We start from the raw sequence: 25073 nt of genomic DNA on the forward strand, positions 1-25073 counted from the left end.
GCATTTTGATGAAAGACTGTTGACTGTTTTGAGTATGGTCAGACTTCCTATTTAAAAGATAAAACCCCTTTCAACTACAAAATGCGTGTATGTCTGGAACGCAACGTGCTATTAAAACAATACTAAGTTTACAAAGTCTAGAATATTACATGTTAGAATTTTTATTTGTTCCTTTCTTTACATGCGTTCTGTAGTTTTTTAACCCCAGACCATTCTTTGTCCTGGGATCCATACTGTTCAAGTAGCTATTCAGTAATTCTTTTTATCCTTGAATTCCATCTTGCCTAGTTTCAGGCATTATTTAATGCATCCTTGCACAAATACAAAGTATCTGTCGCTCTAACTACTTCTCAAAGCTTCCTGAATTCACTTTCATAATAAAGCTGAGCAAGTTGGTGTGGTGGTACTCTTACTTGCAGCTGAGGGCCAAGGTGTAGAGAGACCCCAGAGTTATTTAAATGTCAGTTTTGTAGAAACACAGTGGATCTCAGGGATTTGTGAAAATACTGAAAATATGAAAATTTACAGGCTGGTAGAAGAGAAGGAACCTGCACTGAAAATGAAAGCCTTGTTTAGGCTTTGAATAATTTGAAATAATTCGTCCTTACCCGTTTTGAAAAATCTTCTAACAGAATCTGTGCACAGCTAAATTCAGCTGGATTTTTTAAGCCATGAGTGGCCATATTTTTACTTACAGAGCTGCTACATGTTTTGTAAAAGAATGTGTTTTTCTCCCCCTTAAGAAATGTTCTTGCTAATACATTTTTAAAAATGCATTTTGATTGAATTTTCAATTCAGGAGAGTTAGGACTTATAGTTTATTTGACTTTCTTAGTCTCTCTGCTCATGTTTCTGAAACTCTTGAGCTCTGGATGTGCAGGTTATGATATCATGGTCAGTTTAGGCTGAGCTAAGACCATGTTGTCATTGAAAGAGGCTGTTACTTCAGTATCCTGTTTACATCCCTTGTGCCAGCCTGAGTTACTCCCGTGGCTATACAGACAGAGCAGGATCAGGAAACTAATGTAATTCAGAACCGAGTAAAAAATAAATAGAATGGTTTCCTTGGTAGACTTGATGTGTGACAGCACAGTAGAAGGAACAGAAATAGGAGGAGGAGGATTGGTCCTCTTAGTATCAGCCTGGGGACTTAGAAATTGGTTTAAGACAGTGGAAAGAATTCTGTTGTAACTGGGGAGGATTGGGTGTGGGGTTGAAAGGTAGAGTACGAAATTGTGTGCCATTTTGTTTCCCAGTTTTTGTGCTAGACAGTCTTAAATCATCAGTATATTTACAAATCGTATCAAATCTATCTCTCCTGAGATCAAAGGAAATGAATATGTAAGAATTGTGAAAGTTGTATTATGTAGAGCATATTTTTTGAGCATCTGTCTTTGTGTATGGAACCCAAGTTCAGCACCCCTGAGGGCGATCTGTTTACTTTGTTTTTATTGACCCTGAGATTTTCTGCTTTTCAAAAAAGGAGGTGTGTTAATTCATAGGGCTCATGGTCATGCAGTACATCAGAGGATATTTTTGACTGAAGGAAGCTCGGGATGTGCAGGTTATGAGATCATTTTGACTGAAGGAAGCAAGCTGATTAATATATAGAGCAGATTTTTGGTGATCTGATTCTTGGTTTTGTATTGAAAGTCTTGATGACTAAGTATTCCTCAAGTCTAAATTGATTTTCTGTGTTTCTAAAGATTGAGCTCTTAACTTCTGCATAGCTAACTTCTGTTATGTTTTAGCCATATGATGGTTACAATGAGAAAAAAGTAATAAACATGTATAAAGCAATTACAGAAAGCAATTCTAAAAGAAGTCTGCTAATATTGACAAAAATGCCAGAGCCTCAACTACAAAGTGTGCTCTTGTGTGCTAACCCTTCTGTTCAACCTATTGGATCCTGTAAAGATTGTTATAAATACTATTGTATATAAAAGGGTTTTTTTAAGCTCTTTTTGTAAAGCAAATTCTTGGGGTTTTTTGTTTGTTTGTTTTTTTATAGCATTATTTCTGTAGTATATTAATTCTCAAGATTACACAGCTCATTAAATTGTCTGGTTGAAAAGTATGAGAGCCAGGCAATACCTTTTAAGTATGGAGAGTTGATTCTGCTTGGCCAAGTACTCCAGAAGCATTTCCGTAAGTGAAAAGTTTGGCTGTGAGCATTTAGTAAGTGGATGCCTCGCTCTGTGTTGGTTACAATTACATTGTTTTCCTCTCGTTGAAATAAAGCTCAACAGTTGCAGCTAAGATTTGTCAAATAGTTATAAAAGGTTGCTAGCCAGTGGAAGAAAAGTAAAGGGGAGACCATCACTTGCAGAAGACCTTGTTTTGGTAAGAGTTGAGAACTGCCTTCAGTTCAAAGGGCATTGGAGCTTTCCTGACGTTCATTAGGTAACTACCAAAGTAGTTCTGAGTTTATTTTTGTAAATAGACTCTGTGGGCTGCTGGTAACTTCCAAATGTTTGTAGTATGCTGTTGTGCATATGTGCAGGTAATATATTTTTTAAAAACCTACATTTGTAACTCTTTCATGTGTACTGTGGTATTTATGTGTACTGTGGAAAGTTGGGATAGCGTGTTAGTCTTGTGAAGTTGATCGGTTGCTGCCCTAGGTACCAGAGGAGTGGAAATTGCATGCAGTTGTAATTTTCTGCAGAAGGCTGTTAACTTTCTATTTGATTAGTCAGTTTTGGAGTGGTTTTTAGAATCTAGCATAATTGCAGTTGAGTATGGTTGGTGTTGTTGGGTTTGCTGATTCTGGATCTTGTTCTCTACCTTTTATTTTGACATATCTGTGCAATCAGTACAGAGTCTGTTTGGGTGTGTTTGGGTTTTTTTGGTGCCGAGTTGGTGGTGTTTCCTCCCCACCCCCTCCTTTCTTACCATGCACTTTGGTTCCTTACTGTTTCTCACCAAGTGACAGTGGTTAGTTGACTGTGCTTTCATGACAGACTTTTAGCTGAAATACTCGTAACTGCCTTGTTCTCAGTAGGATTTTAATTGAATCAGTAGTTAGCTTATGCAAGGTAAAGGAACATAATTTAATTTGGTTCACCATTGAGCACAAGGCCAGAGTGGCTAAAATCAGGGCTGATGTGTGAAGTCTTTACACTGTGATACCACTTGGATTCAAGAAAGGACCGATGCAAGAATGTTACCACCCTGGTTAGACTGTTTCAGGCTGTAACCACTGAGCAATGAGAATGTGCGACCACACCCTTTACAAAAATCTTCTAGGATAGATTAGGTGCCGAGTATAGCACTTCCTCCCTCCCTCCCCCCCATGCCTCCTTTAGTACTGAAATGGTGGTGTTGCTCTTGAGCTCAGTAGAGCAATGTGGTCTCTACATTACTTTCCTTATTCTATTTTTTTAAATTCCTCTTCCAAGAAATTTTATATTGAACCTAGTACTGCACTGGCTATTCAATTATTTCAGTCAATTTAAAGTCATAGAGAGGACAAATGAGTTTGTATACTGATGTTCCTGTAATGATGGCCAATCCACTAATGTCATTAATTGTTTAAATTTTCTATTCACATCTGCAAATTCCCTTGTCTTTCCTAGAATTTCAGCTTGCAAAAGTCAAAACACAAGTCCTTTCACTTTGTAGTGAAGAGACTACTTTTTTCATCAACAAACTTACTACCTTTATTTTTCAACTATAAGTTTTTTGTGCTAGTTGAGATGGCTTATATGTTCTGCTGAATTTATTATCATCTACTAGGTTAGCAGGCAATCTTCCTTGCTTCTTTCTAAATTAAGGTAGTATGACTGGTGCTTTAAAAAAATAGCATTATTTTTCTCCATATTGAACAGCATGCTAAACCCAATTGTCCCTTGATATTCTAACATTCAGCTGTTTTCAGTAGTAAGTAAAATGTGAAGCCATAATATAGTTGCTTCCTGTATAATGGATTTGTGGATTCTGTGCCTGAATTTATGTAATCATTTCTGTTCAGTATGGTGGCATTAGACGCTGAATTGCTGATTGCAGTGTACCTAATTTAATATGGCTTTGGGTTTGGAAGAAAATGTATAATAGACCTTATGCTAACAACGCTGTAAAGACAAAAATGTGTGCATATATGAAAATGTTTCATATGATTGCTGTTTGTGCCTTCTTGTAGAGTTACTATACAGACTTTAATACCCGTTCATCTTGAACAGAAAATAATACTCTGTCTAGGGCAGGAATACTTTTGTTGTTAATGACTCGCTGAAATAATTAATGCAAACCAGGTTTTTTTCGTTTTCTTTTTCTTTCTTCTTTTTTCTTTTTTTCCTTCTGAGACATACTTTGTTGCTTTGTTTTGGGTACAGAATGGAATAAAATATGTTTTTGCTTTTTTTGTGTGTGTGTTTTCAGGCTCGGATAGCGTTTTTACAAGGTGAAAGAAAGGGCCAAGAAAATTTGAAGAAAGATTTAGTGAGAAGAATAAAAATGTTAGAATATGCATTAAAACAAGAAAGGTGGGTATACAAATTGTTTCGTTTTTTTCTGACCTGGAAAACTTAACAGACTAAGATGAATTCACTCACATTAAGTGAACTGTCCTTATTAGATGATTGTGTTATTTTGTGTAAAGTGTCGTTAAGGTTGGTCCTCTTCACCTTGTGTTTTCTGACAAACCTTAGTGTTTTCTATAATAAAATGTTGCATAATTTTCAAAATGTTTGGATTTTTGTCTTAAATGGACAAATGGGACTGTTTACCTTTTCTGAGTTCGAGTTATGGTATACTGAGTAAGAATGAACATACCCAAAGGGTTCTTGCCTTATTGCTGTACCTTTATCTGTGCTTCAGTTGTATTAAACTTGAAAGGATGAAAAATACTGCTCTCTTGATCCCTTTCAACTATTTTGTATGTGTTGCATGATGAAAACTATGTTTTGTGACAGAACAAAATCCTTTAAGAATTGTTTTTGCATTTTGAAGTTGTTTGGGTTTTTTTTTTCATGTGGTAGATGCTTGCATGTTTAGCCTCACTAGGTACGTTTTCTGTCACATTAATTTACTGTATAAAAAAATTAAAATTCTATTCAGTCTGTACAGACTAATGCCCTTCAAACCTCCGTGTTCTTTTGTTGCCTGGTTATTCCATTTAACCAAAACTGGTAGTTAATTTTGTAAAATCACTTGGGAAATTACCTTGTCGTGTCCCTATACTTTCAGTGCTCTCAGTTCTTATTTTTAATTTTATCTTGCTCTTAAAAGGTAGCTGAGTCCTATGGTGAAACATTTTGACAATCAGGCAACAAAATATGTAGTCTTTGTTTATTTTGATTTTGGGGGACCATTCCTGCCAGAGTAAACTTAAAATTTTGTAGCAAAATGTAATGAGGTTTCACGTGGATATTTTTAAGTTAGTTGTCCAGGTGTAAGTATGTCTAAATATATTTTACGCTATGAATCAGTCTTATGAGTAAGGGACTACAGAAATACGTTTCAGTTGTTTTCATATTAAAACCTAATGTTTTGGTAAGATGGCTTTGTTCTTCTGTGTGAAGTGTCCAGTACAGAGGTGCTTCAGAAAACAGTGTATATTCATACAGAAAACCGTATCAGCACATCATATGTTTTCTGGTGAAATAATAGGCAGAAAGGATCTATTGCTTCATTCAGCCCTGTCCTTTTAATGGAAAGTAACTCAAGTTTTCCAGCCAGTGTAAGACTAAGTTTCATTGTCATATCCTAGAGGTAATGTAGAAGTCACTGTGGGTTCAAGGCAGATGAAATGTATGCAGGGTCTTGGGGTGTAAAGAACATTGAGCATATCAAAGAAATAATACGCTATTGTGGCAGATGCAGGTGTCTTGCATGTAAGTAACTTTCTGGAGGAAAAGATTTTGCTTATTTTGGCAGTAATGAACTGTGTGCTGCACGGGGACTTTTTGCAAATGTACACCATAAGGCAATGAGAATTCCCTGCTTATTGAGATAAATCAGAAGCACTTAATTTCAGCTGGAGTGTGAAGCCATCCTATAACAGGATGTTTGAAGTTGAATGGCTTTGGTGAAACCTCATTCCTTTCACAAAATGAAGCTGCCTTTATAGTCTCCCTATGAAATTCTAAAATTCATCTGATGGGCAAGAAACTTGTAGACACGTACACTAGAAGAATAACAGGAGGAACATACCGTTTGCATTAGTTCTTATGGCTAGTGGGTACGATCCAACACTGCATAGTTTTCAAGACGAAGATCCTGGCTTAAGTTCCAGTCACAATTCTCATGAAGATTGCTAGAAGTGGGAACTGAAACTTGGGTTGACTGGTGAGTGTGTGGGAGGCAACAAGGAAGCTATGAATGCCCAGTAGTTTGAGGGGATCTAACTGTGAAAGTATGATGGATTGAGTAATTGAAAGCAAGCAGGTACTGACTTGCCAGTAAATCATCCAAGAATGATACTATGTTGGTTTCTTGCTTGTTGCACTCAGTGTTCAGGATAATGCGTGTTGTTATTTTTTTGTCATTGTTCCCCTGAGTGAAGAATCACAACTAAAGAAAATACACCAGCTCCAAAGCAAAATAAGTTCTGAGAATATCAGACCTGAAGATTGTTGACTGCAAATTTCAGTGCTGCATCTGATTCCCCCCACCCTCTTTCTCCTTTTCTTGTTGCTAACTCCCTTGTGCCATCAAAAAGTTTCATGCAGTGCAATACCAATTAGAAGGAGTCAGGAACAAACTCACTCAGACAACAACTGTTGTGATTTCTCAGAAAAAGGTTATGAAGCAGAACATCAGCATGTAAGATTAAATAAAATGCAGTAGTTGTTACAAAGTAGTTTAATATTTCTAGTATTTATCTCTAAGTATGTGTAATAACTTTTTAGACAAGTAAAATGTTATTATTTTAGTGTCCTTAAATGCTTTGATAGTTCTGGATACTTTTTTCAGTAATAAGATTAGGTCCTATGCAGTTATATGCACAGGCTTTCTTTGTATCTAGTGTGTATTGTTTTATGGTGCTTTGCAGACCCAGCCAGATGCTGTCGGTTGTGTACTCTGAGCCACTCTACTCTCCAAGCTTCATTATTATAGTGTTGGGCTTAAATTAATGAGACTTGCTGAAATCATGAAGCTGTGGCTATATTTTAGCTTCATGGGCTTTGGACTGGAGCTAACTTACACCGTTGCAACTGAGCGGTGGCATTCATTGGTTAAAAAGCAGGAAGAAGCTAAATCAAGTTAGGGTGTTGTTGTTTCTACTCTTTTTCACTCTCAGAAACCTAGCCTTAGATAAGTCAATACTCCAACGATTGAAAAGTTGCCCCTTGTAGAATTCAATTACTCTGAGGTGTGGAGGAGTATTGTCACTGACTTGTGAACAACACTGTAGCTTGTTAGTGTTTTTTAAGATATATAGTAATTACCCCAACAGGGAAAGAAATAGATGTGCGAATATGTAGTTGATTAGAATTTAGTAAGATTAATTTTTGCTGTGAAATTGAAGTTGTGATGTGAAAGACAACTGGTCTCATTGCATGCAGCAATATTTTGGCTTATTTGTAGTGGCTAGTCATTGGTATAATTCTAGATCAGATACATCATTATCTGCTCTAATGAACAATTAAAGCAGAATTTTAATTAAATGTTTTGAAATTGTAACTCCGAAATGGAACAACTGCTCCTAAATAGTATGTCACAGCTCTAAATTGAACAAATTTAGGTTGGCTTTTCAATTATAGTGCTCTATTGGCTTCACTTACGAATTGAGCAAAAAATATTTTGTCAACTTTGTTTAACTTGAATTATTTTCATTTTGGTTGTTTAGGTTTGGTTGGGGTTTTTTACCCCCCCAAATGGACAGTACTTTATAGGGCATATAAATTGTAGTATGTACTTCCAGCCCCACACTAGCTTGACAAGTTTCTTAAAGGGGTTTAAGTTTATTTATACCCTGAGGCCGGTCCATGGGAAAACGTGATGATGTTCTCAGGAGATTAAACAACAAACTTTTACTGGCAAAATTTAGAAAGTAAGGACAAATTTTAAACCAAACATGCAATCAAAGCATTTCACAAGGCATTGACTTAGCAAACTCAAACACGTCCGACTTCAAGTTAACCAGACACACTTCAGTTGTCTTGAGCCAATAATAATTTTCTCCAGTCTCTCACTGTACTTTTCATATCTGGAAAGCTTGGTGGAGCATTGCCCTATTACAATGTGGCACGGAGCCTCGTCTCTCAGTTTAAAGAGAGCACCTGAGGTAGACAGTCTTACTAGTGCATGGATGAGCTAAGAACATAATTCATAAATAGTTAAAAAATACGATTCTGTTTAGTTGGCAGTCAGATTCAGGTCACACAAAAGTCGACAGGAGCTTTATAATTTTTCAGTTGCAATGTGATTGCCATGAAATGAGGGATTTCATCTTACTAAAAAGGGTCAATAGTGCCATCTACTGACAGTTTGTTAATGAGACTTCCTAATTGCAATTTTAGCAGAAATGTGTGTAATCTAGAAGAAAATCCTTGCCATCAAATATATAAGGCACTATTTGAGATGTACCTGTACTTTCAATTTGAAAACACTTGCAATAGTGGCTCAGGCATTTGAGAAGGTTTTTTTTTTTAAATCCTTGATTTTGCCCAGCACATGTTCCATTATGTGTCTTTATTTGAGAAGTTTCATATTCAGGAACAGTCTTTACCATTGATGGGAGCTAGGTGGTGTTCAGTTATTCTTAAGCCTTTGGTCAAATGTTTCATTTACAAAAATAGACAACTGTATTTCTTAGAGGCTTCTTTAAAATATGGCTGGTAAAGTTTTTACAGATTTTTTCACCTTGGCTCTACTGCAGAACACCTAGAGTTCTTTACCTTGAGATTTCGAGTATTTTTTGCAAAGGATCTATGGGGCAAAAGTCAAACTCTGACAGATCAATGATAAAATTTTAGAACTCCAGGACCTAGTAACAGGTAGTTCAGATGAGGTTCCTGGTTGTAAAGGAAGCTGAAGGTATTTTGATAGCCAACTTGGATAAAGAATAAGATTTTGAGGGCTCATGCATACTTCCATGGAAATAGTAACAACAAGACAGATATTTTAGGAAGTGATGATGTTTTGACAATCAATGAGGATGATAGAATGGACACAGACACCAAAGGAAAGAATGATCTTGTTTTACTATTGATACTGAGGCAACACAGAAGGAAGAGCATACATTTGATATTATTACTCATTCGACTTTAGCAACAAACAAAAATAAGCAAGGTAATACATATAATCATTACTAAACGAGAGAAAGAATAGTGATTGAGAAAGATACATCACAAATTGCTTAAATACTTCACCATCATCCAGAGTCTGCAAGTGCTGGGGAGCTCTGTTTCACAGCGAGGACCTGGAGAACCCTCCCTGGTAACTGGGAAAATCCTACCCGGTGCATCCACTCGTAGGTGAGGTCTCAGCTTCACTCAGAAAGGGGTCCAGCTTTTAAAGGGCCAAATCAACAGGTCCAAATGACTTGTTAACCTTTTGTGCAGAAAACATCTGGTTCTCATGGCGCACTTCCTGTCCGGCCAGAGCCCAGGCCATGGCTGGGAGGGTTTTTGCCTAAAATATTCCACTAACAAGTCTCTACAGATAAGGGTTGGGAGGATTTCTCTTACTAACAAGCCTTTAGGGATATTAGTTGGGAGAATCTCTTAATATACATTACACAAGATTATACAAACATCTCTACAACAGCAAGTTTGGCATTAAGAACAACTGATATAAATATTTTGATCATCTATTTTTAAATAAAGAACCTTGATGGTATTAATTGCATCATGCTCAAGGTTCATCCTGTAAGTCAGCTCAGGCTTAGGCCTGCTGTTCAGGCCTTAGGATATCAGAGGGAGAAGGAGAGATTAGAGTTAGGGTATCAGAGGTCAAAAGATGGGAAGGACTGAGGCACATTTGCATAGGTGGACTAAGTAGAAATTGGAAGCTAAGCCTCCAGTCAATAGGAGGAGAAAATCTGTAAGAGAATACAGGTGATGAAAGAAACTACCACTCTCACGTGGTTCTTCAGAGGGATATGTGTCATAAGCAAAAACAGAGCAGGAGACAAATCAAAGTGGAAATCGAAAGTGGCAGATAGGCAGGAACTCCAAATAAGAGGTTCATTTGTTGTAGTGTGATTGGCTACCTATGGCAGTGGTACAACTGGAAAAATTATTTCTGCTAAGTTCTTGAACCTGCTAGTTTTTGAAAGGTTCTCTTATTAGCTGATACACACGAAAAAACGCACATTCTTGGAGAACATACTAAACTCTTGTCTGTAAGTTACTTGTTAATTGTGGATAATTGTCAAAATACTGTCTCAAAACTGTTCTTGAAAGACTAGAAATAATTGTTTGATGCAATAATTATCACAACAGTTTTTGATGGATTAATTGTACTACGTTGGCATGGTTGCTTTAAATGGGAATAGTGGACTATTTTGAGTTTTTTGAAGTCTGGTATGCTAATTTGATAAACATCTGCATACTTTTTCAGGGCAAAATATCATAAATTAAAATATGGCACAGAACTGAACCAAGGTGACTTGAAAATGCCAACTTTTGAATCAGGTAACTTTTGCAATAGATTTTTGTCTGTTTAATTCATTGCAGCTTTCCATCTTCTCCCCACCCCTCTCTTAGGTGTGTTGTAGGGAATATATGTAGGAAAGTTTTGGCATGGGGTAAATATTTTTAAATCTGAAAATCAAAATTAATTGACTTGGTTTTTTTTTTTGAAGGAGCTCTGAATGTTTTTGTCTTAAATCAAGGGAAAAACTCCAAGGAAGTAAAAAATAGGCTATCCTTACTGTTTTTCTGGAGTGCATCTGATTTTGCTGTCGTAAATATCAAGTTGATAATACCAGTTTTGCTCTTCAAAGTATTGCAGATAAAAGAAAGCATTTCTCCTAACAATGCTGTGCTCTTTAATAAGAAGAATTGCATTTGGCTTCTTTTGAAATGTTGGTATTTGGGAAGTCTTTGGGCCTGTATTTGTATGGTGTGCCTTAAAATTGTGGTCAACAGGTACATATGCCACCCCCTCCCTTTTTTCCCCCACCTTCTGTTTTACAAGTACCACATTTTGGGTACATTTATACCCGGTTGAAACTAGTGATCATGATGCATATTTCTGACTTGATGGGAGTTTCTGTTTGTGTCTAAAAGCAGTATAAGTTAGATGTTAACTATGACACCATGTCTTTCAGAAGATACCAAAGATACAGAGGTTCCTGCAGTACCTCAGAATAGCCAATTGACCTGGAAGCAAGGCAGACAGTTACTGCGACAGTAAGTGGCATTGTTGGATATTGGTGTATTCATACTTTTCCCTGCAGTTTGAGGAGCTCTATGAAACAGAGTCACTGAGGTGGGCAAATAGTGATTTGTTTTTCAGGACTTTGTAGTCCTGAGCTTTAAGCAGTGTAGAATAAGGTTTTCCATGTGAGATGGATAGCAAAGCTTATTTTTCCATAAGTGATACAACAATGGCATTAATTTTTAACAGTGAATACTAAGTTTCCTTTTTCATCAAGTATCCTTTCCTTTCTTTCTTCTCTTAACACATCCAGGTATCTTCAGGAAGTAGGTTATACAGATACAATATTGGATGTACGCTCCCAGCGGGTAAGGTCTTTGCTTGGGCTCTCCAATTCAGAACCAAATGGTTCAGTAGAGACAAAGAACTTAGAACAGATCCTGAATGGGGGTGAATCTCCTTCATCAAAACAAAAGGGACAGGAAATCAAAAGGTAAGTGAAGAGATAAGAAATGCCTAAGGTTTCTTTTGCTTAGTCATTGATATGTACTGGTCAGTTCAAATTGAACTTCCAGCTGGGAGTGTCTGAACACCTGTGAATGTAGCTGACATCAAATGATTATGAACTTAACAGAAATTGATTATGCATAAGAACATATGCACCTATTACATACATATATGTATGTTATACTAACATTATATACAGGAAAATGGTGTGTTGGTGTTGAATTATGTAATATAATCACTTTGGAGTTGTTATTTTTAGGAAAGAGTCTGTTGGGTGGTGCTTTTCTAATAAGGACTTAAATGTAGAAACTTCTTCATTCAGTGTTTTCTTGTTTTGCTAGTTTTAAAGCTCTTAAGCTGTCAGCTAGCAATTTTTGTTTAATCTGGTTAATCTTCTAAATCTCTTCAGCAAGTAAAATGGATTCTCTCTTAATGTTTTTATCTATGTAGGAATTCTGGTGATGTTCTTGAAACATTCAATTTCTTAGAAAATGCGGATGATAGTGATGAAGAAGAGGAGAATGACATGATAGAAGATATTGCAGAAGGAAAAGAAAAGCATCGGATAAATAAGAAACACAAGGTAGAGGATCTTTAAAATTTTTTTTTTAATAGATCTGAAATTCCCTTTAAAAAGGGAATTTTTTCTCTGGAGACGATATAAATTTGTAATGTTAAAGTGTTTGTTGCACTTTTGTTATCTGAATGGATAATAAGCAGATGCATTACTCATAAATTTGGTGGTATACTTAATACATTACATTGCAAACTTCAAAACAACCAACCAAGCTGTTTACAAATATGAATTTATTGATAAATTGGCCATCTCATCTTCTCTGCATAATTTGAGTCCTAGGCAAATTTAGCACAGTACAACGTGCATCCTTCCTGAATTTTGAACAAGGTAGGAGCAATTCCTTAGGGGAAATGAAGTTATGTAATGTGAGAAAAAAAATTGCATCCGTATCAAATACATGTTCAATTCTTCCTTTTGGGCAGTTTATTACTAAATATATAAAGAACGTAGCAGAGACTTGTCTCAAATAACCTTTTGTTTAAGGTTCTATTAAGTTGTGTTCTGTTTGTGTCTTTTAGTTTTCCATTCTGTGGGCAGCTTTCTAGGTAGGATAGACAGTGTTTACCTGTCCCATTTTAGCTCTTTCTCCTGTACTGAATCCTCATATTTGGGGTTTCTTTATTTAGAGATACTGATTTATGAATATTGTACTAACAGTTTTGTTACTTTCTGCTCAGAACAATATTCTGTTGCATGATGACCCTCTGGTTGCATTGGATTTTCTTGACTAGCTGACGGCATTAGCTTGGCTTGATGCAAGTGTTAAATCTCCCAAACTAATTTGTCAGGAAGGGGTTTCCACCATACCTTGGACTTCTGGTAAACAGATTAGTCAAGCATTGAGTTGAATCCCTTTTTTTCTAAGGCATCAGGTAGTCTGATAAAACGATTATCAAATAAATCTGTAAGCATACATGAAGATCTTACACTCATTTTTTGTCTTTTGACAAAGCTTGGGGGTTTTTTTATAGGAAGCAAAAGCATCATTTATACTTATCTTTATAAAAATTGTCTCTTTCTGCAAAAGTAAGAACATTGTGCAAATAACCTCATGTGGAAATTTTCTTCACCTGAAGAATGAAATAAAACTTTTCACTGATGCCTTGCTAGTGGGTTTTTTTGTTTTGTTTAAAGTGAAGGTGTGGTTAGAAATAGTAAAAAGACAGTTTTCCTAAAATGCTCTATATTCCAAATTTATGCTTGATACTGAAGTAGAACTGGAAAGCAAAAAGAAAGAAAGGCTTCTGGACCAGTAGAAAGCATAATTTGTAAGCCTTCTCTCCAGAGCTGTTGATAGTGCAAGAAAATCAACAAAGTTTTCTAATTGTTGTATGTTAAAATAGTGAAGACTAGAGTGTATGGGATTTTTGTTGCTAAAGCTAGTGTCAATGTTCTTCTTATTTCCTAGTGTTCACTAGCCTGCACTGCTCTCTTTTTTGTTTTGATAAGCTCTAAGTTTCTTTTTCTGCATTTTAAATTGAAAAATGTTTTTCCCTTGCAACAAATTACTCAGTGAGAATAGCATATATATTTTCTAACCTGAATAACTGTAAAATCTGTTTATGATTCAAATGCAGGAAAATATTTATCTTCTTGCAGATTGGTAATGAAGGTTTAGCTGCTGACCTTACAGATGACCCTGATACTGAAGAAGCTTTGAAAGAATTTGACTTTTTAGTAACAGCTGAAGATGGTGAGGGAGCTGGAGAAGCTCGAAGTTCAGGAGATGGAACAGAGTGGGGTAAGACACTAAAAAAAGCATTTAGAAATAAGGGAATACTTGCTCATGATAGTACCTAAGGGTTTTGTAATTGCCTACTAAAATGGTGTGGATGTGTGGATGAATGTGATGATCAAACATTGATGCTTAGAAAATGATCTATTGTATGGTGAAGCTTTCAAGTACAATTGTAGTTATATTTGTTTCAGGTTTTGTTTTTGATTTCAAAACTAAGAGGAGAATATTTTCTTTCTTAGATAAGAAAGGCTAGGATTCTGAATGTTTCTGTACCTGGATTAAATTTGCTTTCAAATACAGATTCTTTTTTCCTATTTGTTTCTTATTAAGACCTTCAAACTTTTTGTACCTAAGTTAAATTAATTTCTTCAGTGTACTTGAAAACTGGACAATTAGTACTTTTATTTTTCTGACGGAGATTTTTAGATGTTGTTGCTAATATGGTTTGCATTAGTAAAATAAAAAAAAACCCTGAGATATTTTCTAATAGCCCAACTTCTTATTAGTAATTTGATGTGAAACAAAATATGTTAAGTCAGAAACTTCTGCAACCTGCATGTTTCGAAAGAGGAGATTGAAAGAAGGAGAAAATTTTTAGAGGAAAAAGAATAGTGACTCAAGTAATCAATATCTGCCTTAGAATGGGAAATTGACTGTCTTAATTTCTGAACTGTGATAAGGGCAATTTTGTAGTTACATACTGTAAGTCTTAAATTGTAAGCCCCAAACTGCCATTAGATCATGTTTTTTGAGCATTTTATGTCATTGTGACAATGAAGTCATACATCTTAGTGAGCAAAGAGCATATAAAGATTTACAGAAATTAAAGTAATGGTACATCTTCCAGGAAAATAATCCAGTCTTGATTTTGAAGGTACCAAGGATTAGAAAGCATTATTTCCTAAAAACTAATATCAAAGGATTAGTCACCTTTATTTTTAAAACTCAGTCTTATTTCTTGTTGGAAGTTGAAGCTGAACAAGCTGTTACTTTTATTTTTTGTAACAACTGTCTATTTTTAGTACCATTTTAGTTGCTTGGTGTTGTTCCCCTTTGAAGTTGTTATTTGATCAGTTTCTTGATCATCTTTTCATTTAGGCACACAGGCAGATCTCTTGGTGTAAGATGTCTCATAGAACCTGAAGCGGAGTTTTTGACTTCATTTGCAACATCCCTTCAAATACATAGTGATGTAGAAAGTTCTGGTTCTAGTATCAGTCTTACTATTGTATATAAAAGGCAAGATAGTTTGATACTGTAATTCATGCAGTCAAAGATTTACCCATGGCGGACTACTGAAACCTACTGCGTTGAACTGGCTCTTCCACTGAAATTCCAAGTCATTGTTTCCAAAGATTACTTTCCTGGGTGTTCTATCTCTGGCACTTTCTCAAGTAGTTACCCAATTTTAAGGTCTATTTTAAAAATCAAATTGACCCACCACACTTTTCATAGAGCAGTTTGAATGTTTTTTATTACAGTTTAAATGAACCCATAGCAAAGTGAGGCAGAGCATTTTAGGAGTTTGTACGCACTTGTGACAGCTGGTTTAACTGCTGCAATCCCATTGCTACCAGAAACTCATGTCTCAGATGAGGAAGTGGGAAGGACGAAATAAAACATAATCCTAGTTTCATCTTTCAAAGTATGTTCTGAGTTTTGCCATATGAAGACAACTTTCATAAGTTTTTTGTATATTTTGTATGTTTTGTAACTTAAATCAGTCAAAGATGCTCACAACTGTAGTAGCAGTATTTTTTTCACAGTATGTCACTGATTTTAGTACAGATGTTCTTTCCTTAAATGGGCATTTAAGGATACAGTCCATCAGATCTTGGGGTTGTGTTACTTTTTTAAAGATCGGTGTAAATATGACAAGGTTTCTTTGTTAACTATCACAAGTAACATTTTAAATACTGTCCCACTTAAATGCTTTCTAAAATAAAATAATACACTACCTCAACCAATTTATTTCAGCCTGTCATGTTATTTTGAACTCCATGAAACTGTTGTTTCTTCAAATATCCAGGTCCATCCACTTAGTTATTTATTTTGAGGAGAAACTTAAATTAATACATACCATTACTTCCTAAACAATGGCATCACCATGAACTTAAATATTTCAGTTAAAATTCAAATTTTTCTTCATAATGTGGTAGTTGCTCTGTTCTGTTTTCATAGTTTTTTCTTTCTTCCTGTTTTAGTTTTCCTGTCATTAGCCTCCTTCTATCACTTCTTACTCTTGCAAACATTTAAGCATTCTGAAAAATATGTAAATATTTACATCTCTAATTAGTTATAATGCTTTTATTTAGTATCTGGAAAGCAAACATCTGATGTTTAGGCTCTAAACATATTGCCTAGTCTTGCTTTATTAATATTTACAATATTTAACTGCGAAGTATTATCTGTAGGTCCAGCTTCCAATATCCTAAAATATTTCAGCACCAAATTTGATAGTTACATTTTTGCTGTTGGAGACTCCTTCAAACCAGCCACTGAGTGTTGTGAAGTTTGGATTGCTTTTCTTCTATATTATGGCTTTGTATGAACACATTCTTTTTTTATAAGTGCCTCAGTTAACCTTGAATGTTAAATTAATTCCAAACACTGTGATTTAAAGTGTCCTGTCATGCAACATTTTTTACTTAGGAACAGCTTATCTTCAAAATAGTGAAAGATGAGGAAGTTCAAGCAGCATTAAATGAAGAGTTAAAGTATGTGACATGCTAAAAAAAGAATATACAGGTTTAGATTAAAAAAATAATAAATTTCTTGTGGTCATTTAGTATCAAGAAAAAATGCGTATGTAACTTCAGTTTGTTTAAGCAAACAGGAATATATACATATTGTTATATATTGTGCTACATATCACAGATTTAACATATTACATAGTCTCTTTTTCTGCTTATGGTTTCAGTGACTAACTGTGTGTTCATCATTGGGTTTCTCTTTTCCATGAAACACAAAAGTTCTGTTTACAGATGGACCATGATTTAGAGAATGACTGACTGTGCCCAGAATTCTGGGTGGCAGAGTGTGACTGAAATTCAGTCTCTATGTCATCTTCAAAATGCTTTTAAAAAATAGAAAAATTTAAAGCCAGCCTTTCTCAACCAGTTATACTGGTCAGTGGACTTCCTGGGTCCTCTGTGCTGTCCTGGTGTAGTTTAGTGCAGGGAAGATCACTGTTGGGGGGAATTGCAGAGATCTTGTAGTTACATGGCTCTGTTCTGAAACAGCCTAATTTATTTAGGCATGCTGGAGAGAAACACTATTGGGTTTTCCTAAAAATCTTATTTGAAATTCATTTCACAGCCTACCCAGATAATGCAAGTTAGTATTTCATCTAGTTTTCTATTTCTAACCTACATTTCTGCAGCCAACAGTATTGGTTTTGAATATTTATGTTTGCAGGCTTGCACTTTTCCTGTTTTCTGTTGACTGAATGAGCCCAGTTCCTTCAAATTCTTTGTCTTGATATTTAATGCCCTATTTGTTTTGCACTCTACAGACATTTTCTAAACTTCCAATGTAGAACACAGACTGAACATGTTACTTAAATTTTGTCGTCACCTGCGCTGTCCTGGTTTAATGCACTGCACCTTCTAAAATGTACCAAAATGACTTTTCTTAGAACAGCATTACATTGATGTTACATGTGGTCATTTTCTGGTTCGGTTTAATTCCCTAATCCTTCTTTGTAATACTGCAACCTAGCTAATTATTTTCATTTTATTAATGGTGCTTTGGAATTTTTTTTTATTAGTTTTAATTAGTTTTTAACTGAATTTTCTTCTAATTGAGTTTTAGGGGGTTTTATTTATATTTCTTTTGATTGGGCATATCCTCTGACTTCTCTTTCTGTGCCTCTTATGTTTCCTGGGTAATCACTATTATTCTGTCAGTTTAGGCCCAGTGCTCATGAAGATTGAGGTCTTTGTGTTTGCAGTTTGGTAGATGTAGCTGTAGTTTGGTGTAGGATGTCATTGTTCCCTTCTTGTCGCCAGAGTTCTTTGTGCACAGCTCAGGGTACTCTGCCATTGTGCTGCCTGTTTTGTGTTTCACTGCCCTTGCCATTTCTGTATTCTACCTCTTAGATGAAGATTGTTTGTCATTGAATGATGGTAGATGCATCAGTATCCTAGGATATCTGTCTGCTCATTCGTTGTCATGTTTCATCATGAAACATGTACTTGGAGTAACTCCTATTGTTTTTATCCTAAATGCATGTTGCTTTGTTTCTGCTGTGTATGACTCCTTTTATGCACTTCTATGGTTATAATATATATTATAAGTTCAAAAATGGGTACAATCATATTGTAAGTATGATTGGAAGTTGGGAACTGAGGAACTAAGTCTTGTGATTTCTGTGCCTAAAGAATTTGTGAGCATAAAGCTGAACTGGCACACAAACCAAGTTTGGTTGCTGCCTGGTTGTCTACTAGCAAAAGTGCTTCTGCAAATGTTGTTTGCCTTGTCTTAGAAACAGGTTTCTCTTTTTACTAATCTAAATTTCCAGAAATGATTGAGATGGATAGTTTAGAGAAGTGGAGACTTAACTTTTCATAAAGAATAATTAACTCTGCAATATTTGTCAAACAGAAAAAGATAGGTCTTCTGAAACTACTGTGGAATGTTGTATTTCTGCTAGTTATGATTTAATTTCTGGAATGCAGTGGGATGTTCACCCGTGCAAATTACTTTTCTTCATCTCTATGTGAAACACTGTATTTTTAGACTTGTCTCTGATTATATGTAGGACCAAGGTTTCTTTCTTGTGCATGTAGAATGAATGCGAAAGGATGCATGGTGGTCTTCATGAATAAACTGGCACTGACTTAGCTTGCATTTTCATGAGAGATATAGCATGAATTCTTTTATTTGCTTATTCAACACTGGCTGAATAATTTCTTAATGCTGTCTTTCTAAAGATGCAGTAATTGTTTCTGAACACCAATGATCTTTTGTGTATTTTGAAGTATCTAACATAAACAGTTACTTATGAAGCTTAATTTGTTTGCTCCTTAGTAACAAATTAACGTACAATTTTCAAATATGTAACTGATAATATACAGTGCCTTGGAAAACTGTATGAAATGAGACTTTGTCTTTTATAAACTTAAAACTGAGACTGCACCTTTAAAATAAAGATTTATTAATAACTTTTATTAATACTCTTATACAGCTATGATAGTGAATCACCAACAGCTTGCATTGCCAATTGCTGATTTTTTTTCTTTTAATAATATGCTGCATGTAGACAAAGATGACCTGTCCCCAACTGCTGAGGTTTGGGATGTAGACCAGGGACTAATAAGTAAACTGAAGGAACAGTACAAGAAGGAACGAAAGGGGAAGAAAGGGGTAAAGAGTAAGTGCAGATTCTGAATCTTGTAATGCAACACTTTTTTGCCTATCTATATAGACGACATTTTTTTTCACAAGTTCTGTTTGTTGGTTTGTTTTTTTTTCATTAAACATCATTTTCTGTAATGGGGGCAACCAACTTTAACTTTCTACCTGTTGAATGTGAATATGTCAAAACCTTTGACAGCCATTTCATAAATGAGAAATGTTGAAAAGACTAAAATTCAAGATTAAAGAGGTTAAGCAAACTAAATGCTTAGGAATGTTAGTGTAAAAATAATGAACAACTTGCATTTTGGGGATATTCCTACTCTGAGAAGTTTTCTGAAAGGTTTAAACTTTATCTGTTTTCTTAAGTATAGTATTGTGATACTGTTCTGGGAGTGGTGGTTGTTGCAGCTTTTTTCAGGGGTGGTGAGGTTTTTTTTGTGGTTTTTGGAGGTTTTTTTTAATGTGAGTTTGAATCAATCTGTAATTGCTATTTATGGGCTTGTAATTATTTTTACAGGCCCAGGCATAGAGAATTAGAAAATGCCTGTAATGTAAATATGAACTTTTTGGTAGCTTTGTTTAGGAGATAATCTTTATCTCATGGTGCCCTTCGCTTTTCTGTGCATTTACCAACATTTTATTTGATATTCCTTTACTCTCTGAGTTTTCTGACCAGTTGACCTATTTTAACTGTGTAATTTAAACCAAACTTCAGTGTTGAACTACCTGGTAAGAATGCTTTTGGAAATTATGTTATCAACTGCACAAAGTTGTTAGTGCATAAAGTGGTATTAAATCTATGTCACCATAGAATGGTTTGGGTTGGAAGGGACATTAAAGACCATCTAGTTCCAACCCCCCTGCCAGGGGTGGGGACACCTTCCACCAGACCAGGTTGCTCAGAGCCCCATCCAACCTGTCCTTGAACACTTCCAGAGATGGACCACCCACAGCTTCTCTGGACTCCTGTTCCAGTGCCTCACTACTATTACAGTAAAGAATTTCTTCCTAATAGCCAGCCTAAACCTACTCTCTTTTAGTTTAAATCTTATCCATACTTCTGGACTCACTGCAACAGTTCCATATCCTTCCTGTGCTGGGACCCCAGAGCTGGATGCAGAGGGGCAGAATCCCCTCCCTCTCCCTGCTGCCCACGCTGCTCTGGGTGCAGCCCAGGACACACTTGGCTCTCTGGGCTGCCAGTGCCCATGGCTGGGTCATGTCCAGCCTCTCACCCAGCAGCACCCCCAAGTCCTTCTGGGCAGGGCTGCTCTCCATCTGTTCATCCCCAGCCTGTGCTGATACCTGGGGTTGTCCTGACCCAGGTGCAGCACCAGCACTTGGTTGTGTTACAACTCATGAGATTGCTATGGACCCACTCCTTGTCCAGGTCCCTTTGGATGGTATCCCATGTCACTTTAGAGCAGCTCCCATGATTGCCATGCTTTTATTTTAAATATTTTATAATAGTTTTCTGGAGATGCCTAGTAAAAAAATATTTTCCTCAATTTGAAAAATTTGGTATACACTAAATTACATGATATTTAAAATATAACACTTCATGGAGAATTCTGTAATTATTAAGATTTGAATTTAATTTGTAACACCTAACAATTACAGGTCAGTTAGTGCATGTTGGTTGTTTTTTCAGCATTTTTGCATGACATGTACACACATGTAAAAGCTTTGACAAAGCAAAGATTTTCACCTAGTTTTTGCTTTAGTGAGAGCCTACAGTGTAGTCATCTGCATGCTAATGCATATCAGCATTTAACATGTAAATCAGCAGTTGACACCAAATTTGCATGAAGTATTTGGTAGGATTAGAAATTGATTTTTAGTACTGAAATGGATTTCTTTTATTTGAAATTTTCTTACTAAATTCTTCACATTTTAGATATTTTGGACCATAGTGGCTGCAAAATAACAGAAAGTTTTCTTAATCTAAAGTAATTTTGAAATATTTTGTTCACAGAAGACAGTATTTAGGATTCAACTGTATGTCATGGTGCTGAGAAGTGACATAAGTCATTGTTTAGCATTTTGAGTTTTAAGTTGAAATTCTCCTTTGGGAAACCCTGAAAACATATAGTGTCACAAGGTGGTTTGCTGGTCATAATCATGATGGTTTCTGATTAAAAATTGGCCTCTAAATTACTGAGCTAATTGAATGAGAGAACTCCACACACAGAGTAAAAGTGTGCGTTCGAGGTTGGGCAGATTTACTTAAATTTGATTTTGTAGACTTTTTTTCCTCAGCTTTTTAACATTCTGAGACTGAAAATAGTGTTGAAGACCTTTATTCCTGCTGCTCATGTCTGATCATTTGGGAGCTTCATTCTGAATACATATCTCTTCTTTTGCTCTTCAGTGTTTTGACTTCTACCAAATTTGTTTTGAGCACTATCAGAACTTATCTGCATGGTAGTATATATCATCATAAAAATCAAACAAATGTGCATTAACTGTCATCTCTTGCAATACTTTGAAGACAGCATAATAGGACAGACATTCTGATGGGTTCTTTTGTTGGATATGCATCTGGTAGCTGCCACAATCTGTATTTACACTGTGACATAATCAGTCAGTCACAGCCCTGGCCCCAGGTATGGAAACTTTCTTTCCACATGTAGACATAAATAAGTGAACAGAAGTAGATCTGATTCTGTGTTGATACTTCTCTAGTCTGTATCCCTGTTTTCTTTTGGGTAGAACACTTTAATTAAAGTCATCTTCTGTCAGCACATATGTTTTCATTAAGTAATACTCTTGTTTGCTAGGGAGAAAGAGGGTGTCTGTCCAGGTAGTCACCATGTTACGTGAAAATACTACCTCTTTATGAAAGGATCTTTAAAAATACCCCACCAAAACAACAATAAAAATCCACCACCCATGCTTTCATTTTCTTTACAATGTTAGCTGTCAAATAATGCAAAATCTGTTTATTGAAGAGTTTTTGGGTTAAAAAACCCCAGAAGCAGAGAAACAAACCACACCTATACTGGACTTACCGTGATACATAGATAAAGAATTAGGTTTGATTTCTCCAAAAACAGGCTTCGTTTTTCAGTAATATGCTGGATTTAAGGCCTGCTTCTTGCCCAACTTTGATAAGATCAATTTTGGCAGGTAAGTCAGGGGATGGCTGTTTTTCAGATATAGTCTGTCACCTTTGGCGGTTGTAATAGTGGAGGTCTTGTATATCTCATTTCACACTATCAGGTTAATGTGTTCTCAGCAATTTGAAAAATGGTTTTCACATCTTATATATATATATATATATATATATATATATATATATATATATATGTGTATATCACTGTTGAAATGAAGATACTTTTACTGTTTTTCCTTAATTTACTTGAAGCTTTTTGCACTTTTTTACTTTCCCGCTCTTTTCCTTCAGTGTAATTGTTCTGTACTTACAAAACAGTACCCATCCCATTCATTTTCCTAGCCTTGATTTCTGCAAATAGTGTAATAGTTGATAGGAGTGAAAACAGATCTGAATTTTACTATCTTCATTACTGTCACCTGTTCTTGACATATAAGGATCTCTGTTGTATTTGGGCTTGGGCTAATACATCTTGCACCTAATAGAACTCTGCTTAAGGCTTCTCAGACTAAAACTTTTCATCACTGAATATTCAGTAATCTTTTTCACTTTTGATCTCTGAAGGACAGTACACTGAGATGGTACTGTAACTTTTGCTTCTGTTCGTACCAGGTCTATGATTTTTTTTTGTCATTGGCTTTTTTTGAGGGTAAAGGGTCAGTCGTCCCATTCGCGCCTTGAACATAGTTGCGTATGCAGGGACGGCACATTCTTTAAAAAATCTCTTTGTAGCATTTACAATACTTGAACAGTTATATGAAGTTACACTTGCACTTACTTGAAAGCAGAAACTTGTGCAGTCTTCTATAGTGTTGGCACAGTCTTGAATATTGACATATTTTTCAGCATGAAATAGACAGAAGTTGTTTGGAACGACAGCTGCTCCTTTATAAACTTCTCTCTATATTGTGTGATGGATTGAGGACTGTTCTGACATTATGCCTGCCTGAAGGAAAAGAAGTGCCCAAACATACTGAAAAACACTAAAAGGCAAGGCTGTCAGGTCCCCTAATTAGTGACAAATGTAATGAACGCCTGCTTAAAGGTAGCAGAGCAGAGGGGCTACTTCTAGTTACTTCTGAGTATGCTTTGAGACAAACTTCTCATGCTCATATGTTTGGCTTGAGAGCACCTTGAGAAGATGGTTTCAGTTTGGATAGAGTGAGAGTTTATAAGCCATTTTTGGCATTTTCCATCAAGGTGTTGAACAGTTCATGTGTATCAACATGGAGAAGACAAGTGGTGTTTTCTTCTGAAAAGCAAAGGGTTTGTTAAAGTAAACAGTTTAGGGTCCCAGTCATGACTTTTATCCTCATTTTATTGATTTCTCTATAATATCTTCAAGAATATATCTGCTGCTGGTCACAGTAGGTGCCTGGCTGATGGCCGACTGGAATAAAGACAAAGACAAGCTTTGTAGTCTGTATGGTGTAGTGATCTGGCCATTTTAAGAGTGACTTTTCTTATATGAGATCTCACCTGCTGACTGCAATATTAAGTATTATACTTTGGAAATTAAATCCTTTCAGTATAGTGCCTGTTAGAAAGAAAGAATGTTGATTCAAAAGAGATTTCTCATTATTATTTTTCACTCACTTCTTTAGCTGAGATCACAGGTTTCTAGACATACTTCTACACGAGAGTAAAATGAAACTTAACTGCTCAAGTGACCTGTTGTGTGAGGAAAACTTTTGGAAGCCAGTTTTCTTCTCAGTTGCTTCTGGGTAGCAGTCTTTGTATATTTAACTAGAATACTAAGTGTTCCATAAAAGAAAGAAAAAAAAATACCAAAAGCAGAAAAAATATAAATATAGGGAGTCTTATTACTTGGCAAAATGAGAATGTTTTGCAAATATTAATTAGAATAGTTACATAGCATCCTTCTAGGGGTACGTGAGGTATACTTGCTATAATTCTGCTTCAAAAAATATTTTTTGTTGTCATCCCTCTCTGCAGGGAATTCTCCATTATCTTTAGAGAAGTCTGTTATTCATGGATACTTATTTTTGAACACATTAATTTAAACCAGTAAGATCTGAAATGATCAGATACTTTTTGAAAGAGTGTATTTTGGTGTTTAACTGTTTGAATGAACAGTTCTGATTTTGACAAGTGACCTGTAATCATAGTGTTTACATTTTACCTTTTTGACAATAAAGGCTTTGGTTTAGTTTCATTTTCCTTTTTAATAAATGTGATACATGTCACCTCAGTATAAGAACTTGTTCACCAATGCTTCCTTACTAAATGGTCCTCATTATCTCTGCTTGCAGTCCCAGGAAGGGCTGTTTTATTGGTTAAAATTTGGTTATGTCTTTCATTATTGTGGATTGTTTTCTTTAAAGAGGTTCTCTCACTGAAATACACTTTGATTGAAGCTTGACTTTTTGGCATGGAAGCTATAAAGGTGAAAGCAGGAATGGATTTACTATTTTTAAAATATTTCAAATTATACTATTTTTGTTTGCTGATGTCTACATAATTAAATGCACATATAATTCAGA

The 25073-nt window shown here is 35.6% G+C and overlaps 1 protein-coding gene across 5 annotated transcripts in view; it reads left to right on the top strand.

Moving 5' to 3' along the window:
- The window catches only part of STRN3 (striatin 3), a 62583-nt gene that overhangs the window by 15237 nt on the left and 22273 nt on the right, over positions 1-25073 (top strand). For 2 of the 5 annotated variants that reach the window (XM_039551967.1, XM_039551970.1), the window contains exons 2-8: positions 4381-4484; positions 10510-10583; positions 11222-11303; positions 11585-11764; positions 12229-12361; positions 13955-14096; positions 19357-19467. In XM_039551967.1, coding sequence (XP_039407901.1) covers positions 4381-4484; positions 10510-10583; positions 11222-11303; positions 11585-11764; positions 12229-12361; positions 13955-14096; positions 19357-19467 — 826 coding nt within the window. The remainder of the gene's footprint in view (positions 1-4380; positions 4485-10509; positions 10584-11221; positions 11304-11584; positions 11765-12228; positions 12362-13954; positions 14097-19356; positions 19468-25073) is intronic. The other 3 variants (XM_039551969.1, XM_039551971.1, XM_039551968.1) reach the window with 2 other exon arrangements.

This window comes from Corvus cornix, chromosome 5 (assembly GCF_000738735.6).
Source record: "Corvus cornix cornix isolate S_Up_H32 chromosome 5, ASM73873v5, whole genome shotgun sequence".
Taxonomy (NCBI): Eukaryota; Metazoa; Chordata; class Aves; order Passeriformes; family Corvidae; genus Corvus; species Corvus cornix.